Source organism: Ornithodoros turicata, chromosome 1 (assembly GCF_037126465.1).
Source record: "Ornithodoros turicata isolate Travis chromosome 1, ASM3712646v1, whole genome shotgun sequence".
Classification (NCBI taxonomy): domain Eukaryota; kingdom Metazoa; phylum Arthropoda; class Arachnida; order Ixodida; family Argasidae; genus Ornithodoros; species Ornithodoros turicata.
The window spans coordinates 66,711,389-66,731,422 of NC_088201.1; the positions used below are offsets into that span (position 1 = coordinate 66,711,389).

Here is a 20,034-nt window from a genome sequence, read left to right on the forward strand (position 1 = left end):
AAGGTGCATGCTTCGAGGGCAAAGTGATAGAGGAGCGGTGCAGACTGTACCAGATCAAAAAGACTCGGACGACCCCCTACCATCCACAAGGGAACGGTGCCTGTGAACGAATGAACCGGACGGTGCTGCAGCTCCTACGGGCGCTGGAAAAGCACAAAAGGGAGAATTGGCCTGAATACATCGCAGAGATGATGTGGGTGTACAACAACACCGTACACTCGACCACGGGCTACTCGCCTTTCCTGCTGATGTTTGGAAGAAATGGAGGGTGACCCTCTGAGCATGATGATGCCCGAGGTAAATGAGGGGGGGGGGGGGGGATGGACACCTAGGACTTCGATGGAAGGTCATCGGAAAAGGGTTCAACAAGTCTATGACCTGGTAGCCCAAAGATTGGGCCCCCGTGAGCTGACAGCTAATAAGCGGCTGAGAGAACTGCCTTTGCAGGTGGGAGATAGAGTGATTGTACGCAACCATGCTGGTCGCAGGGGTGGGAATTTGCAGTTCAGATGGGAGCCCATTCCGTATGAGGTGGTGCGACAACCAAACCCGAGGGTACCTGTCTTCGAGGTGCAGCGAGAGGGTGGACAAGGATCCCTGCGTAGAGTACACCGGAACATGTTGTGGCCCTGCACCTCTGTAACGAAGCTGCCACAGACGGAAGTCAGAGGCCTTCCTACACCCGAAGCAGCGAGTCCTGACGAAGGCTGGTGGGGAATTCTTCCTTCGGGGTCGGTTTCCCCGGAAACAAGAGAGATGCGGATCGTCTCGTCGGAGCAGGCCGCTCCTCCTGGAGTTGGGCACGCTTCCCCCGTGAGACATTCACAACGGTCCAATTTTGGGCAGATGCCCAGGCGGTTTGTAGACTACGTCCTGGGTGTTCAACTGCAACGTTACTGGGACCAGGGTGTGAGAGCGAACCGAAAACCGAAGAAAAACGCTATTTTGGTGCGAACCGGAACGGAATCGAAACCGTATACATTTTTTTTTCGCTCAGGAGGGAAACCGAAAAATATATTTAACGGTTTTCGGTCCAAGAAAATACTTCGCCGGTTCGGATTACGGATAGGCGAATGAGACGTCGTGTGCTCTGAAGTCATGTCATGGATACTATACGAGGGTTACGGTTACGGTGGAATGTATGTCGGTATAGTATGACCCTTAGGCTCCCTTTGTAATGGTTTATCGTTCCCGCACGCACACAGACTTCGACGTACATGTGACTCTCTAGGAATGTGCCGTAATGTTCGTTTTAATTTGATCCCCCAAAACTCTCCTCCCCCAAACTCTCCTCAACTAAACAGCGACCCAAGGGGGCTGCATAACAGCTTCTTTATCGGTAATGTCGCGCAACGCGTCCCTTGTTTGAGAGCAGCTAACTTGAATACATTTACGTATACGCGAGGGCAAGCCCGTGCAAAGTGGCAACTCTTTTGTGGACAGGACACGAAGAAAATAAAACGGAGCCGTCGAGCGCGTTTGTGAGTGAAGGTGTTCCTCGATTTGCGTCGTACTCGTGCGGTGGTGCTTGCTGGCTAGACAGTAGCAACAGATATTGGGATGGGACGCAATCGCTCCAACCCAGCAAGAAAGTACTTTACGTATGACATCACGACAAACAAGTCAGTTTGTAGCATGCGCTTCAAGAAATGAGAATGCCCATTTGAACAGACAGTAACCTACAGGAACCACGAGCTACCAATTTCACAGCTGTCTATTAATATTAAATACCATGTATGCTGAATAAACGGGTTTACATTTTGTAACATTGATATTTTTTGTGGGGATGAATATTCCCAGCAGAAGCGGAACCGGTTAAAAAACCGGTATGAACCGTTATTTTTTTGCTCCGGAGCAGAACCGGTACCGGATCGTTTATGATGTAACCGGAACGAAAACCGGAACGAAAAACGTTTCGGTTCGACACCCTGACTGGGACTGCAACGTTAAAACGTGGGAGAGAGATATGTAAGCCAAAAATTGTGTTCGACTGTAAACAGATGGCGACCCGGGTCCACGCGCAGGCTGATGAGAGGAGCCGAGAATCGGAGCCGAGAGCGAGGGGCGACGGTCGGAAAAAAGGTAGAGAGTGCTACGCACGAAGAAGAAAGAGAGGACCCTTGGAGAGAGTGGAGTGGACCCTGCACATGGTGTGACTGAAAAAACGAGCAGAACATTGGTGTGTGCAAGATGGACGTGAGTACCGTTGACTGTAACAACGGCGTGGTGTGTGGTTAAAAGCGACTCGGTCAGGCGCGAAAAAGGACGAGGCCAGCAGCAGCCTCAGACGTGTATCATCTGCCTTACGTAATAAACGCCAGTTTTGTACGCTTACAGCAACAAGCAATGTGAAAGTGAATTCCTAACGGTCCACACGGGCGTTTAAAGTGGAACTTTGAAAACGAGTTACTGGTCAAGCAACAAAGTCGAAATTCAAAAACTAAGGTAGACGGCATAGGAAAAAAAAAAAAAAAAAATCTCCTCCCCTCTGTAGAGAACATTAGTGATTCAAAACTCAGTTGCCTCGTAATAATAACCATGACAACCGTTTCTTGAACTGGACAGCAAAATTTATTTTCCGTATGCTTTACACACTCGCCGATTTCTGCACCGCCGAAAATCTATACGCAGCAAAATCCAGTGTGGAACATCCTTCTCGTGTCTTGAAAAACTTAGCCACAACATAATTCTGACAGTGTGAGCAGGTTTCAGAACGTCGAATACATCTAATGTTTTGCAAGACGACTTCCCGCTACAGCCACTATAGCCCCCATATCGTGCGCGCAGGTGGTTTCTCACCGTATCCCTCAAGTTGGCCGTGATGAAAAAAGATAGCCAAATGCTGAATAAATGGCACATTTCTTAATGCCTCAGGTCCATGTTTCTTTTTTAAACTTCCCTTCGAAGTGCTTCATAACGAAGTATTTAAGCGCGAAACATAGCGTTGCGTCAACGGGAAATCCGGAGAAGTAGTCTCCGACGGAACGCGAGCGCCGCGGCGCGGCCAGAAAAGATTCATGGAATTACGGACGTCGTTTCCGAGCTGAGTTCGCTTTCCTTACTTCTTCTCCCTGGTAGTGTTCCAAACGATGCCAAGTACTTTCTTCCTTTCGTCGTTATCCTCGGCCTCAGTTGCGGATAATCCCTGTAGCCCGTTGTCGTTAGTTGTCCATTTCGTTAAATGCATAGCGGCCGCCGCTAAGATCTCATTAGCCTCACTGCGTACAAGTTCCGCATATTTTCTTGAACTGACACTTGTGACGAAGTCATCCACATAGAAGCTGTCTGCCAGTCTTCGGGAGGTTTCGGGGTAGGTGTCGATCATAGTAGTGAAGTGGTAACGAAGCTTCGCGGCGAGTAGGAACGGACTTGGCGCAGCACCAAAGGTATCCTGGTCATTCTCCATACTTCGATTTCTGGGAGCGGGCTACCGATTTCCGGCATTGTGGAGTACCAAAGGAACCTGAAGGCATCTTTGTCCCTTTCATTAAGGCATATCTGCAGGAAAGCCTTCTCTATGTCGGCGGTAAGGGCGACGCTATGTTTGCGAAATTTTAGAAGTGTGGCCAGGATATCCGGATTCAAGTTTGGGCCAACTTCGTTGAGTGACGGGCAATCGATATCGCTGGACGAAGCATCGAAGACGATGCGTACTTTAGTGCTTGCTTTGTCGGGTCGGAGCACGGCTCGATGAGGTATATAGTAGACGGGCCCAACAGCGTTGACCTTGATGTCGATTTTCTCTGCGTGTCCCTTGTTCAAGTATCGCCGGATGGCGTCGTCGTACTCCGCCATCACGTGCTGGCTTTTGAGGAGTCTTCTTGTAAGTGCGCCAAGTCTTCCCGCTGCATTTTGCTTGTTTGTTGGTAAACACGGATCACTCGTGCTACCATGGTAGCTCCACTTCATACCTTCCGTCTTCGTTTCGCTTTATTTTCGTTTGGAATTCCTGCAGGACGGTGTCGTTCGCATTGTCATAGACAGTTTCCTTTGGATGGGTCCCAAAGTGCTCAAGTTCCCAGAGCTTCCGTAATTCGTTCAATATGCAGATGTCGTTGGGGCCAATAACGGTTCTCATGACGCAAACTGCCGAGCAAATGGTAATGGTACTCGTTGGTGCCGGTCCTTGGAGCGTCCATCCAAACACGGTGTTTACAGCCACCAGTGCCTCGCTGAGAAATTTGGTCTGTCCAGTAACAATTCTCCAGTAGCAGTCGGCCCAGACTAGGAGTCCAATTCCAGGCTCGCACACCTCGTTTGTCCCTGGGACATCAGCCACACGAAGACCATGTTGTTCCATCTTGGCGAGGGTATCGATATCTGGAACCCGCATGACGTCAGCACATATTTCTGGAACTTCGAGTGCCTCGACTCGGACTTCGTTACGGTCAAATTGACTGCGTAACCAGACCTCCACTTTGAGACATTTTCTCTGGGTGGTCGATCTAGAGCCAAAAGTATGGATGGTTAGTTCCTCTCCGACAGGTCTACATCTGAGTATCTCCGACAGGGACTTCTTAATAAACGTTCGTTGACTACCGCCGTCCATCAGCATGCGTGTGAGCTTCCGGTTAGTGTTGCTCTCAGCATACGCACGTAGGGTTTGCAGGAGCACTGTACTATTAGCGCCATACTTAGGACTCGAATCTCTCAAGGTGGCCACCACCGTTGGCGATGCGGCGGTAGCCGCGACGGTTGCGGAGCGTGGCTGCCATGTCGGGTCGCACATCACAGTAAAGTGTCTTCCGTTACAGTTAGCCCACCGTAGTCGAGCGCCACTTCTACATTCCCGTGCGCAATGATACTGCTTTCCGCATCGAAAACATCGCCTTTCCGATTAGAGTTTTTCTTTCTTTTCTTGTAGCGAAAGAGGTACAGTGCAGCTCTGAAGAGAATGTTCCGTGGACTCGCAAAATACACATCTTGTGTGTTCTGTGCCAACTGCCAAAGTAACTCCCGATGGGAAGTTGTTTTGTTGCCTCCTACTGAGACCGTCTCCGATATTCGTTACGTTCGGCTTGGTGGCTCCCCCGCGTTGGCCTCTCTCGCGGCCGGTCACTTCGAGGTTTAAGAACGTCAAGTAGGAATCAAGATCATCCTTGTCACAGTGCTTTCGCTCATACTCCAGATTGATATCCGCAGGTACAGCTTTGCGTAGGACCGATAAGAGTAGTACTCCGTATGAGCTGTGGGCCACGCTTAAGGCCTCCAAGCATCTGATGCCAGTTCGTACTTCGTCGTAGAGTTCACGCAATTTAGTGACTTCACTTGAATCGGATACTTTTGGTAAATTTAGCAATCTTGTCATGTGTTCGTCAATGATGAGGCTTTTCTTTCCGAATCGGTCTTTAAGAAGATCAATGGCGATACTGTAGTTTTCCTCGGAAAGCGAAAGTTCCTTGATAACTGTCATTGCTTTTCCTGTCAAGTAGCCTTTCAACTTGTCCACCATGGAGAGCGATTCGTTAGAGTGAATGGTGGAGTCGAACTGGTCCCAAAAGCTTTCCCAATTTCTCAGATCTCCGTCGAATTTCGAGATTTCCAGTTTCGGAAGTTTCACACTAGTAGAATTTCGATTTCGCGGATTACTGGAGAGAGGTGCATCGGTGGGAGGATTGCTTAGGACTTGCTTCGCGACAGATTTTGCGAGACAAATTTTGTCTTCGTATGCCTGTGAGCCCGTCAACACCTCGTTAAAGTCCTCATCTTCTATTGTCAACTCCTCTATGGATGCGTTCAGCTCGATTAAGGCGCTCTCTTTCACGGCAAGAAGATCAAATTTCTGTTGCAGCTCACCTTTAACTTGAGTTGAGATAGTCTGTTGAGCGAGTTGCGTGATTTCGTCCATGACCTTTGTTACCGCTGCACGGATTACGCTTGAGCCGGTCCATCGTTGATTAATCCACGGTGGTATCTCGTCGATAAAGGGCCTTCTTTCCCGGGTTTCGGTGTCAGAAAAAATGGAGCTCTAAAGGGCTAAATGCGCTGGGAAGAGGCGGAAAGGAGATACCATCCGCGGATATGCCGTTAGGAGATGGACACACGCACACAAACGTCCGCACAGAATAATTTCTTGTGTATTGTTGACTCTATGAGATGAGCCACAGAAGATTGTGTACTCATCTTCCTAAGCTTTCCCTAACCATTTATCCCGCTTGTTACCCCATTATTCGTATCTCGCCTATTTCTATCCTTGAGTCAACAACTGAGACAAGTTCTAAAACATTGCCACATTGCTATCGCACTGAAGTGCAGCATCCCATCGTATACTCTCGAGGAGTGCCAACACCACTGTGCTTCACATTTAAACCGCCCCGCATATCTTACCAATTCCCTCCCCTGGAAAGTTTTCAAATGCTCGGGAAACATAATTTCATTCATACTTACTCGCTCAAGTGGAACTTGATGATCCCGTCCACCACTCTGAAGCCTTTGCACTGCCACTGTTTGAAGAAATTTCGCTGCCCCAAACGTAACCTTTCCCTCCCAAGCCACATGCGGACATAATAGCTCACAATATTTCTAAATTTCGCCTTGCTCCAACAATCACCTCCATGAACAACCCTACACCTATTAAGCCACACTTGATAGACAATTTCTGCGGCGACCAATAGATAGAAGCTCTGCTGCTTCTTAACTACTTGCCCGATATGGATCCCCACAGCTTGTTCAAACGTAAGACTACTTAATCCAAAATATTTTTTGAAGCATAACCACAGGTATGCAGGCCCTTTACACTCAAAAATTGCATGTTTTACTGTTTCTGTGCGACTACAAAGCGCGCAGTTCCGTCTACTGGACTTACCCCATAAATAGAATCTGTCTTTCACAGGTAGTACTCCATGCCCTATTTATGCCCATGCCTATCCATGCCCAGAATAATTTCTTTATTGCAACTGGCTTTCAAGTTCAAGGAAAAAGGGAAGGAGCCGAGCACACCAACAGGAGCGGTAACCCGACACCACGCGTGGGAGCGGCACAGAAATGGGAGGACAGCGACAGTTTCGTTAACGGGTGTCAGTCCCCCGTGACAAACGGCCCGTAAACATATATACATAGACAAAAAAGAAGCAACGTTAGGAATATGTACCAGGCACGTTAGAATAACACGAGAAGAAGAAAACGAAACAGTGTTTTTTCTCCAACAGACGTATAAGACTAGCGGCATGGCCGAGTGCGCTAAGGCGTCCGCTCGTTGGGGGTAGCCAAGGTCGTGCTGAAGACTGGGAGATGGTGGGTTCGAATCCTACCGCCGGCTGTGCTGTCTGGGGTTTTCCGAAGACTTTATAGACGAAAGTCGGTACAGTTCCCCCTGAAGTCGGCCCAGGACGCATACTAATCACCCTGTCTCCCGTCTCCTTCCTGGTGTCCTCTCTTGTTCTGTCCACGTCTGTACGCCGCTCATACCCACAGTTGCTTCGCGGCGATAACACGAAAAAAAGGAAAAGAAAGAAAAAGATGTATAAGACCCCGAATGTATATAGCATTGATTTGGTGGCATGTTATTGCCGAGCAATCTAGACGTTTTGCCGAATATCACTGAAATATGAGCCCAGTGCATCGTGGTATGGTCGCATTTAATCGAACATAAACATAAGGCACGCTTTCAACGAGCCTCCAAGCGAACGATGAGCACATGTATTGCAATCCAGTCATATTGGCGAGTTGCGAGGCACAAGTTGGCATGTTTATTTCCTCGTTTTGACGTGGGTTTGTGTACATTTGAAGGGCTAAGAATGCTGTCAGAGTTCCCAGAAACACAGCTCGTCCCAAGAAGTTATAAATTTCCCTTGATTTTTGAACACTTGGTTTACGAATTTCCTCGCTGTATGAACGGCTCGCTATCTTCAGACCGCATAGTTCCCCTTCGTTATTCAGAATGTCAATCTGTCAACAATTTTTTCCGGGAAGATTAACCATTGAGAAAACAGAGGCTTAACTAAATGAATTATAACGAGTGGAAGACGAATTATTTTCGTGAAACGGAAGGAAATGACTGCTGGCGACCGTAACAGTAGAAAAACGAGGGACAGAAAAGAACTAAGACAGGACACACCTAAGTTGTCGCAATTAGCTGTTTTCTGTCCCTTGTTTTTGAAGTGTTACGGTAACAATCTGGAGGATATAAACATTGCTTCCAGCACCGTGTTCCGGAGATTTCCGGCGTACGTCAAAAGAACCCCACGTGGTCGAAATAATCCGCAGTCCCACCCTGCGGCACGTGCAGCATGTCCCTAGACAAATAGGCTGACTCACCTTACGTGTAAATCTATACTCCAACCAGCTCCACACGTTTCGTTACGGAAGAAACTAACCGTTCCGCTGCGATGCAAATTAGAGGCATTCTAGAGCATCGAAGCGACTCTAGTAAACGGTACGCGTACCTGCAAGTCGATACAATGTCACAGACACTGTAATAGCGTTGTCGAAAACGAACCCGTCACGCTCTGTTGCTTTTAGTGTCCGAAACTGCCGTATTCCGTAACCCGCACCACAGGTGCCTTTGGGTCTCTTGTAGAAAGCACTATCTCCCTCCGCAAAGCTCTGGGGTATTGCAACGTGCAGTACATTTTTTCGTGGAAACTTGGGGTGAACTAACGACAAAACAAACGGCGAAATGAATGGCCATCGCAAAAGAGAATCGTCTGGCCCTGGACACAAGTGAAAGTAAATCCCGAGCGACATCTCTCCTGCGACGTTCTCCAGAGACGCCCGCAGCTTGGCTGTGTAACCACCGATGATGAATTTGTCACTCTTGATCGTAGTAGTGTTGGCAACGGCACGAGATATATGTCCGCGGAAGTTGTTGATGTTCCAGTATTGAGTGAAAGTTTGGCGCGTCATTTTGGCCAGTGCTTTTGGCCAAGGTTCTTCACCCATCTTAGCGTTGACTGCGGACACCGCTTCTTCTATTCTCTTTAGCCCCTGAGCAGTTTCCGAACGTAATGCACGCACATCGTTCTCGAGGTTGAAAACGTGCTTCAACATAGCGCTCAGGAACTTCGATTTAATTAAAGGAGGCTTGGCCGTGGAAGGAAGCGTTTGAACTTGTTGCTTGACACCATTTTCTCTGGTATATCCTCTTCTAACTTCCCTATGCGAGGAACCTTTGGCGGTCTTCTTTGTCGTTGCCGTGTCAAGCACTTGGCTGATTGTTGTCCCGGCTGTAGCTGCATGTGGAGCTCTAGGTGACCATGGTTCTGCTGCCTGAAATGTTGAACGGATAAGAAAAAGCCAAATGTCCATAAACATTTGGAGCCTAAATTAAGAAACGGAACCCCTGTGGCGCGAAGGAAGCATTTGACGAACACCCTCTACAATCTTTTTTTCTTAAGTATCAGTAGTCATATTGAAGCGATATTCATGCACTCTGTCGGTAGAATCCAACACGTCTGTCTTCGAACTAGCGTTGAACCGCATAACGTAACTATAAACACGCTGCTACCAGGTATCGGATCACTCGCGGAGCATCAGCTTGCTAGAAGTCTCGTGTTAGCACCAGCCAACCGATTGGTTAGCTTTGTCTTCATGAGAACCCTCTATGTTTGTGCCTCACGGTGTAGCTAGGGCACAGTCTTTCACCATGCCGCTAATCTGGTGGCGCCCACGGCCGAGGATCGGAGCACCAGCCATGAAATCAGTGAACTACACTTCTAGCGACGGAGGCTAACGCGAAAAAAAATAAATAAAATAAAATGAAAAAGGTCACATGCTTCCTTATGATGCTCAGAGTTATTTCCACAGCATTCGCATCCAAGTTATTAAGTATTTTATTGCTAGCCCTTTCGCTTGCGTGGATGTCACTGTGAGCACCTTCCGGTTTTCGTTACGCCAAGCAATCAGATCCAGATTCGAGACAAAGCTTGGGGACTACGTTTTATCATATCACATCTCGAAACCGCCGCTTCTATCGGTCTCTTGAGAAAGCAGCCAAGGTGAGGCAATCATCTCCTAGATAGCAAAAGGCGTCCGCCCCACGTGACATAGCGTCACACAGGAAGGCCTGCTGTGGATGCCGCCATGACGTCAATGAAAGAGCGAACAAGAGAAAAGCTCGACGGCAGCTCACGCAGGCTTCCGTGAACTGGAGAGCGCGCAAGCACTCTACTATCTAGGAAGTGTTGGGTGACGCAGCTAAAGTTTACGTCACCGTGAAATCCAAACCGGATGTGTACTTGCCGTTGGTATTTTCCCAAGCAGCACAATGTACTGAAAGTCGAGTGCAATAGGGGTGGACGATATGTGTCTTATCAATGTTCTTCAGTTTCACGAGTCTGTTCAAGGCCTTCCACCTACCCGTCCACCCCTATTGCACTCGACTTTCAGTACATCGTGCTGCTTGGGTTGTTTCACCCTCACAAGTTAAGACTCTCTGTAGGACGGGTTTTTTTTTTTCATCTACATGTTAATCACAGTCGAATACAACTATAATCTCAAATTCAGCTGACAGCTCCAAGCTGTCCCACTGGATAAGCTGTTGACTAGATAGACGAAGCAACTCTTTTTTTTTCATCGGCTGAGGTTTTTCTTTTTTAGTTTATTTGAATGAAATTTCTATATGCGCCTTAATCAAGAAATACAGGTCTCCATCGAAAAGACAGCACTGTTCTGCAGCTTTAATCCGAAGCGTTATAGTGATAATATACTCAACGCTCAAGCTACACTTGAATTAGCTTTTGTTGTACGATGACCTTTAAAACAATGTTGTAGTTTTATATCTGGTTGTAGACAATATACAACAATATACAATGTTGGGCCGTCTAGCTAATTCTTTCCGATTACTTGGAGTGTCCACACTTAAATCAAAACTTCAACACAATGGAACAATAGGTAGTCTCATTCTCTTCCAGGAAGTGTTATTTACAGTTGTCTCTTGAGAGACTAATAATTGAGAGGCTAATACACTTTAAGGTTATACAATTTGTTTATAAAATATATTTCAGAAAGCGTAGGCGGACCATATACATTCAAGATAGCAATTGTCCTATCAGAATTGGAGTGGGGAATCCCCAAGGCTATCAGAGCTGCGAAACAACACCTAAAAAGCACTTACTACCGTGGTCAGTCGTGGAGAATAGCTATGATCGTCATCTGAGGTATCAACTGATCCTTTTGCGTCACACAGAAGCGCAAGACAGGCCAAGCCAAGCACACTGCAGCAGAGCACGCGCATACTTCTGACTGCTCTGCCGTAATCCCGTGGTTGCCGTATAGAAACTGAACTGAACCTTTCCTCACTGTTCTGAAATGAGTCTTGGCGTTCCGCTCGCAGTTATCTGTACGAAATAATATTATCTGTAATACTTCATGCGCAGGGGGAGGGGTCTGGAGTGTCTTCACCTCATTGTTCAACACGGTATCGGGGACGAGAACCGCCAACGCAAGAAGCTTTGTTTACCAGTGATGCATGTGATGAACGCTCTTTCGAAATCTTGAAGATAAGGTTGCTTCGTGTCTTTGTGTTTGTTGTGCTGGAAGCCTTCGCAATGGGTGGATTACAATTTCCTGTCAAAACGACGTAAGGGAAGTTGCAATGTCACATGGATTTACGCTTCCGGTCTGAAGTTCTGCTGAAGTCGCATAGGGGTCAGCCTGTTTTCAACGTAAAAAAAAAATGGGCGGATGTTCAGCGCTAAGCTGCACTAATGCTGTAAAAAAATGACATCAAATGTATCGCGTACCCAGTGATCGGGAAACCTTGGAAAACTGTCATCGTCGTAAGAGAAAACTGACCTAAGGGGTGTAGGCACTTGTCACGAAATGCTGTGTTCTCACCAGGGGTGCTAGACTCGTCAAAGCAGAACTAAGTTCAAAAGATGACGTCGCGCGGAGGAGTTTTGAACTTCCGAGGTTCAAGAAAAATGTTTCCCTTTCCCGGCAACTGAAGTTGGGTCTACGTCAGTGCCTATCAAAATCAGTGTGTGCGCGACCCGCTCACTGGCACGAGCGTGATAGAATGAAGAACAAGAAAGCGCCCCGGTGAAGAGTGAAATGCAGAGCAATACATCCTTGAAGGACTTAAGGTCAAATCATACATTGTCAAATATATTTGGGCTGCGCGAACATTAGAATATTTCGGATCTCGAGGCGCTTAACTGTGTTCCGAATCGAATACGGAATTATATGTTCAATTTTGAATCGAATCAGTATTTCTTCCAAACTGAGTACATACAGAAACAGCATGACTCGAGGCCTGATCCCATGGCATCACAAAACACCCGCGCTACTGGGTAATGGTAAAAAGGAAACGAAAAACTGTTGTACGATTCACGGAAATTGGGGGCCGGTTAGTCCTCCGTCAAGTTATCTAAACGCAAAAAGAAAAAAAAAATGTCGAAAAGACGAAGCACCCGGTGACACGGCTTTTCTTGTAACCTCCTCACTGTTGCTTCAGATAGCTCCGTCGTTTCAACTTTGTTGCCGCTATCAGCGGAAGCATGGAAGAAGGAACTGAAGGGGAGACTCATCGTTTCTTTCCACTGTATGCTTCATTACGTGACGGAGTAATTAACGTGGTCGAGATTTTGCGCAAAGAAAATTTACCCCGGCTATTTTTATTGTAGTGGGGTAATGTGTTTTGTGTTCAAATTGGTTGAGAAAACGAAAAGCCCTTTCTGTTCCGGACAAGTAAAAACAAAAGCCAACAACAAACTAACGAAATAAAAAAAGTTACGCTGACTTGGCACATTTGAAAGTTCTATTCAGAATATTTCTCGCGACTGAAAATCGATCAAGTGCGCGCAAGTCACACCAAACGTTTGTCGATGACAAGCGCCAGTGGCACCACGAAGTAGAATTCGTTACGGAACATTTCGCACAGCAAAAGTTCGCGATTTCAAAGCGCGCGCCAAACGGAAGTTCGAAGTCCCAGCGAGGGGCGGTTCTAGAGGGGTGTTCTGGATGTCCTGACCCCCTCAATTTCTGTCGCTACATAGAGTTTCTTGCCATTGACAGTGTACTAGCATGCTATCCAAGGCATGACCCCCCTCAGAAATATCCCGGATCCGCCTCTGGTCCCAGCATGCGTAGCGCCAACTCCCAACTTGAAAACCACCCATGGGGTGTTCAGGGTTACATAGCTTTGCCTGGGGAAATAGCCACGAAAAATAAATGGAAGGTTACAAGCATGAATATAGTTTAACTTGATAAGCTTTCGGACGGAATCCGTCCGAAGGCTTGTCAAATTAAACTATATTAATGTTTCTAACCGTTCCATTTATTTTTGTGGCTATTCCTTCCTGGTCTTCACATCGTTTTTATCTTTCATTTTTTAATTCGCCGTTCACCCCTGGAGAAATATGGGACAATGTGTAGAAACGGACGACAAAATTATCCGTGAGGGATCAAATCTTCCAAAGCGACATCTGTCTCTCTACGTAGCTCGTGGTCACCACCTCGGTCGAATGAGAAGTGTCTAAGAAAGGGTTCGTCATTTTTGACACTTATTTTCTGGGTGGTAACTACACTGCCCTATGTCTTGAAGGGGCATTCCGTCAATACGGATTCCACACAGCCGGGTGCGTGTGACCAGTACAGTTGAAATATGGTGAACTGTAGTTGAATGATGGACCAGGACAGAACTGGTAACTTAATTCATTCTTGGTAGATCGTAGCGCGGAAATTATCCGACATCGCAATGACCCGTGGGGCGCCCTTCGGATGTTCGTCATCGAAAAAAGCCACGTCAAGCGGTGGGAGGAAGCTTGAAGCTTCCCGTAACCACGTGGTTTTCATGTCGACTACAACTTGAACGAATGCCATTACTTCTGCTTGCTGAATCGTACATACTTGAGTAGTCTTAGCAGTGCTGTTACGGGCTCTCTGTGGGTTATCTCAGGAACATGGTTCAAATTAGAGAACCAAACAGTAACGTAGGAGTAATAGCTAAGGCAACGAGACATGCAGTGCAACAAACAAGGACACAAAATGATGAACACACCATTTCATCAACTGCCATTCTTTAATGTCGTACACTTGCAGAGGAAGACACTACCTCATTTTGGTACGTACGCGATTCACCAGCATACGGCGAACTTGTCGGGACTATAAGAAAACAGAAAAACAAACAAACAGACAGACAGACTGCCGACTTTCAGTAGACTGGTATACGAGTGGTAGGGAAAAAAAGATAATGTATAAACGTGGTTGTGAGTTTTAACTCGCGGGCTCTAAGCGAAACTGTGCCTCTGGTAGCTACTCAGTACTGACACAAATATCGGCTATTGCGGACCACATACGTATGTGTATAGTACTGGAGCGAATTCCCCCGACATCTTGTACAGGAATGTAGGCAGAAGGAAGGAGCTAACGGAACACAGTACATACATGTACAGAGTTTACGAGGGATTTATATAGCTGGTCACGCTGCCCGTGTCGGAAGCCCTGAAGAGTTAACTGAAACGACGCCTCGCACTCATTTGTTTTCCCAGTTAGTAGTATATAGAAGTATCACAGAAGTAGTAGTATATATTTTTACTGTTCTGATTTCAATGAGGACGTTCCTTAGTTGCACACATTTAATCAGAAGGCTAAACCATACATAACTCAAAGTACGGTAAAAAGACATTTTTCATACGCGGGACGGGAACCACATAGGCTTCGCTCCATGCATCAGCAACAGTCCTAGTTCCAAAATGAAAAGGAAGAAGACCACCGCATACGAATCTGCGAAGGGGCGCTACCAATTATACCGAAATAACTAACACAAGCCTGCAGGTGCAGAACACTCCCCGTCTGCTCTCTAAAGATGCTCACTTAATAAACAGAAAATTTCACAAACGGGCCACTGGAAAACTTCACTCCACTGGTATGAAAGTGCACATACTAAGCTAAGCTAATTGGTAGTTAAAGGTAAATTAGTCGTGTTTGACTGCGAAATAGGGTATCATACACCACATCACACAATAATCACACATTCGTATTGAACGTATTATCAATGCCTGAACAGAAGTATGATTATATACAATAAGTATTTAAAGAGATTGAAACATTTATTTTACAACAAAAACAAGCTTTCGGACTGAGTCCGTCCGAAAGCTTGTTTTTCAGTAAAATAAATGTTTCAATCTGTTTAAATACTTATTTTATCCACTTGCGAGTGCTAGACTTCTCACATTTTTGCCGATTAGTTTCCTTATGATTATATACAATAGGAAGCACTACTGCTGTTCCGAAACGAACCTGGAAACTGGAATTTCAGAGCAATCCCTTATGAAGAAAATTTTCAGAGTGTATGCGGACTGTATACAAAATCCTTGGTTGGGTGTGTTAAAGGTAGATAAACTATGTATACAGCTCCTATCTAGTTTTTATATGTCTCCTCTAAGAAATGGGCGCGGGAGTCGTTACAAATTAGGTAGCCAAAATGTATACAAACTCGAAAGCATATTGTTTAGAAACTATATACGTGTTATCCCCAACTTCGAAACTGGTTGTATACAGTAAAATGTATACACATAGGCGCCGACTACGGAGGGGGGGGGGGGGGGGGGGGGAGCGCGGGGGCCCTTGCCCCCCCGGAGCATGAACTAGGGGGGCGCCGCCTCCCCCGGGAAGTCCCGCTAAGAGACTGACAACTCCCGCTGCTCCATTTCATTGACCATATCCATTATATTGCGCGCATTTCGGGTCAAACACCGAGGATTCAATGCATTTTGCTCCTTTTGCACTCGGTTTTCAAAGGCGTAATGCCTTCAGTTGTGCACATCTTCACTGTTTACGTTCTCTCTGTTTTTTCTTTTGTGTTTTTTTTCTGTTCTTCCTTCCTGTTATTTCTATACCAGTTCTGCATACATCATAGGATCCCGCCAGAGTGTGTGATTCTTCAGCTTTAGTTTTGTGTTCTTCATTTTTCTTTTCCTTTTCTTTCGTTTTTCTGTTTTCTTATTTTCTTTGCCTTTTTTTACTTCTCCCTTTCACTTTTTTTTGGAATAACAAGCCATCTGGCTTACCTTTCCTTTCTTTTTTTTTTCTTAATAAACATATCCCCCCCCCCCCCCCCCGCCAGAGTACTTACTTCGCGGTGCGCCCTTGCCCCCTCCGGGAAAATGAAAACTCTCCGCCTCTGTGTATACATATTGTATGCATAAATTCTATATGAACTGTATACAGGGAAAGAAAGCCCCTCATGTCTGCGGTAGGTGAGAACCCACACAAAACAGCAGATAGCAGCAACAAATCACTTTATTCACCACACACGAGTACGTACCTTTGAAAGCATATCCATTTATCATCACCACACCTGAGGGTTGAATTCATGGGGGCACAAAATTGGTAATGATCGAACGGTGAACGACAACGAAAAAGAGAACACATATGTCCTCGTTTCCGGTCCAACTTGTCTTTCTTCCGCAGAAGCACTTGTAAACCTTGTCATGACAAGCAAGTGTATCCACCACATTGAACACGATTCTTGCGTCTCTCTTGCGGGAGGCCGCTGCGTCATACACGCTCAACCTGCAAGAAATATTGTTCCAGAAAAGACGATGGCAGGAAACCCATGTAGTGTAGTGTAGATACATATGACATACCGTCTGCACAAAGCATACAGTCGCCAAAGGTTTCATCTGGCGTTCTGTCTCCCTGTCGTTGTCCAGATCGCCTGCAAATAGAGTAAAACAGACAATGATAATGGATGGCGCACCCGAACATATTACTTCACAGTTATATTAATTACACACGTGAAACGGCTGAAAGGGTGAAAGGTGTAAATCGCTCGCTGAGTGACCCCTGGTTTGCCAATCCCGAACGATGCGCAGCTACCCAGGGCCGACGAGCCGCAAACACGGCGAAACACGTGTCCTCTGGTGCTGTCGCATCGTTCAATGAGTATCTGTTTCTCTACGTGCAGCCATAGAAGCCATTTTAATCTGTAAGTTTGAATTTCAAACACGTCTAGCATCATTTACTTATTTTTTTCATGGCTTTCCCCCCCTCTTTATAATTCACTGGCTTGCACTGTGGCATTGGGGAGTGCTCAGTCACCCTCCCAGGTGTATATCGCTCGCTGAGTGACCCCTGGTTTGCCAATCCCGAACGGTGCGCAGCTACCCAGGGCCGACGAGCCGCAAACACGGCGAAACACGTGTCCTCTGGTGCTGTCGCATCGTTCAATGAGTATCTGTTTCTCTACGTGCAGCCATAGAAGCCATTTTAATCTGTAAGTTTGAATTTCAAACATGTCTAGCATCATTTACTTATTTTTTTCATGGCTTTTCCCCCCTCTTTATAATTCACTGGCTTGCACTGTGGCATTGGGGAGTGCTCAGTCACCCTCCCAGGTATATATCGCTCGCTGAGTGCCCCCTGGGTTGCCAATCCCGAACGATGCGCTGCTACCCAGGGCCGACGAGCCGCAAACACGGCGAAACACGTGTCCTCTGGTGCTGTCGCATCGTTCAATGAGTATCTGTTTCTCTACGTGCAGCCATAGAAGCCATTTTAATCTGTAAGTTTGAATTTCAAACATGTCTAGCATCATTTACTTATTTTTTTCATGGCTTTTCCCCCCTCGTTATAATTCACTGGCTTGCACTGTGGCATTGGGGAGTGCTCAGTCACCCTCCCAGGTATATATCGCTCGCTGAGTGCCCCCTGGGTTGCCAATCCCGAACGATGCGCTGCTACCCAGGGCCGACGAGCCGCAAACACGGCGAAACACGTGTCCTCTGGTGCTGTCGCATCGTTCAATGAGTATCTGTTTCTCTACGTGCAGCCATAGAAGCCATTTTAATCTGTAAGTTTGAATTTCAAACATGTCTAGCATCATTTACTTATTTTTTTCATGGCTTTTCCCCCCTCGTTATAATTCACTGGCTTGCACTGTGGCATTGGGGAGTGCTCAGTCACCCTCCCAGGTATATATCGCTCGCTGAGTGCCCCCTGGGTTGCCAATCCCGAACGGTGCGCAGCTACCCAGGGCCGACGAGCCGCAAACACGGCGAAACACGTGTCCTCTGGTGCTGTCGCATCGTTCAATGAGTATCTGTTTCTCTACGTGCAGCCATAGAAGCCATTTTAATCTGTAAGTTTGAATTTCAAACATGTCTAGCATCATTTACTTATTTTTTTCATGGCTTTTCCCCCCTCTTTATAATTCACTGGCTTGCACTGTGGCATTGGGGAGTGCTCAGTCACCCTCCCAGGTATATATCGCTCGCTGAGTGCCCCCTGGGTTGCCAATCCCGAACGATGCGCTGCTACCCAGGGCCGACGAGCCGCAAACACGGCGAAACACGTGTCCTCTGGTGCTGTCGCATCGTTCAATGAGTATCTGTTTCTCTACGTGCAGCCATAGAAGCCATTTTAATCTGTAAGTTTGAATTTCAAACATGTCTAGCATCATTTACTTATTTTTTTCATGGCTTTTCCCCCCTCGTTATAATTCACTGGCTTGCACTGTGGCATTGGGGAGTGCTCAGTCACCCTCCCAGGTATATATCGCTCGCTGAGTGCCCCCTGGGTTGCCAATCCCGAACGATGCGCTGCTACCCAGGGCCGACGAGCCGCAAACACGGCGAAACACGTGTCCTCTGGTGCTGTCGCATCGTTCAATGAGTATCTATATATATATATATCTTCAATGCAAAATTCAATCCAACGTTGTCAAGCAGGCGAACAACCTATGGAAGTAGCCCCCTTTGCACTGACATTAACTGCACGTTACAATCCCACAAGCTACATGTGTGCGACCGTGTACGTACATGTGACTGTAGCGACACGCAGCAGAAGACGAAGTTGATGCGCCACCAGCAGCACATCGCAAGGCGCGAGCTTTGAAATTCTTCGACGGTTTTGGCCGCCATGAGACTAATCAGTCTGGCTCTGACGGCCACGCAATAAACAGCATTCTCCGCTACCGTTTTGGGATTACTTCACCTACGTTTCCCACACTGGTGACCCGAACCACGAACTGCCGCCGTCAGCCTCAACATGCTTGGTGACGCAGGGGCCAGCACCGCATCTGGCCAGCACCCTACCACGATGAGCTACGTCGCTGTCCGTTTGCCTCCCTTCTGGCACAAGAACCCCAGCATATGGTTCATCCAAGCTGAGACGCAATTTCAGCTCTCCGGCATTTCCTCAGAGCTCACCAAGTACCGGCACATTGTTGCAGCGCTACCGCCAGAAATTGCTATTGAGGTTGCCGACGTGCTCCAAGCCCCGCCGCACGAGAATCCGTTCACCAACCTGAAGACTGCCATCCTAGATCGTACCTCTCTCACTGAGCGTAAGCGGCTCCAGCAATTGCTCAACGCGAAGGAGCTCGGTGACCGCCGACCGTCCCAGCTGCTACGGTCCATGGAGTCTTTGCTCGGCGATCGTGCCCCGGCATTCGACGCCCATTTGCTGCGGGAGCTGTTTTTGCAACGCCTTCCCCCGCAAGCCCAGATGATTCTGGCCGCAGCGTCAAGTCTCCCCATTCACGATCTTGCTCAGCAAGCCGACAAAATCATGGAAGTGGTCGGCCCAGGCGTCGCGTCACTCTCGCAGCCCCCATTCGACTCTTCGGCACCCCGCTGCGATGCTGACCGTTCTCGCCACGACCCCGTGCACGCGCGCCTTGATTCCTTGTCAGCCGACATTTCCCACCTCCGCGAGTGCATCGACGCTCTTTCTGCTGATCGTACAACCCGCCACCAACATTCCCTGCACCGCCGCCGCTTCCGAGGACGGACCTCTCGCACCCGCCGCCGCTCGTCTTCTCCGAGCACCGAAAATTCCTCAGTTCCTTGGTGTTGGTACCACCATCGTTTCGGAGCTCGTGCGGAGAAGTGCACTCGGCCTTGCGGCTGGTCGGGAAACCCGGCAGGGGAGCACTGACGGCGACCAGCAGTCTCCCGGCGTCTCCCATCAGTCGCCTGTTCTACGTTACTGACCGTGTGACCAAGATGCGTTTCTTGGTCGATACCGGTGCCGAGGTCAGTGTGCTGCCTGCTTCCCCATCTGATAGGCGCCGCCCGGCCCTGTTTCATCTCACCGCAGTCAACAGCACCACCATTCCAGTCTTCCGACAGCAGATCCTCCGCCTCAATC

General features: G+C 47.6%; 4 protein-coding genes across 5 annotated transcripts; 1 reads left to right on the forward strand and 3 right to left on the reverse strand.

Annotated features, from left to right (window-relative positions):
- Positions 1–3,321: 3,321 nt before the first annotated feature.
- On the reverse strand, positions 3,322–3,795 carry LOC135400872 (uncharacterized). The gene has a single exon (XM_064632876.1). The coding sequence runs from the start codon at positions 3,793–3,795 to the stop codon at positions 3,322–3,324; it is 474 nt and encodes a 157-aa protein (XP_064488946.1).
- Positions 3,796–4,837: 1,042 nt separating this feature from the next.
- On the reverse strand, positions 4,838–5,848 carry LOC135400935 (uncharacterized). The gene has a single exon (XM_064632999.1). It carries the CDS (start codon positions 5,846–5,848, stop codon positions 4,838–4,840), a length of 1,011 nt encoding a protein of 336 aa, XP_064489069.1.
- Positions 5,849–6,871: 1,023 nt separating this feature from the next.
- LOC135400012 (uncharacterized) lies at positions 6,872–11,298 on the reverse strand. 2 transcript variants are annotated; one of them, XM_064631761.1, is made up of 2 exons: positions 11,057–11,298; positions 6,872–9,207 (listed from the first exon to the last, which is right to left on the reverse strand). In XM_064631761.1, exons 1-2 carry the CDS (start codon positions 11,171–11,173, stop codon positions 8,365–8,367), a joined length of 960 nt encoding a protein of 319 aa, XP_064487831.1. In that variant the 5' UTR covers positions 11,174–11,298; the 3' UTR covers positions 6,872–8,364. The 2 variants fall into 2 exon arrangements, with proteins under 2 accessions (XP_064487831.1, XP_064487823.1); XM_064631753.1 differs by having other exon boundaries at positions 11,054–11,293.
- A 7,632-nt stretch (positions 11,299–18,930) lies between these two features.
- On the forward strand, positions 18,931–19,821 carry LOC135400999 (uncharacterized). The gene has a single exon (XM_064633123.1). The coding sequence runs from the start codon at positions 18,931–18,933 to the stop codon at positions 19,819–19,821; it is 891 nt and encodes a 296-aa protein (XP_064489193.1).
- Positions 19,822–20,034: the final 213 nt, after the last annotated feature.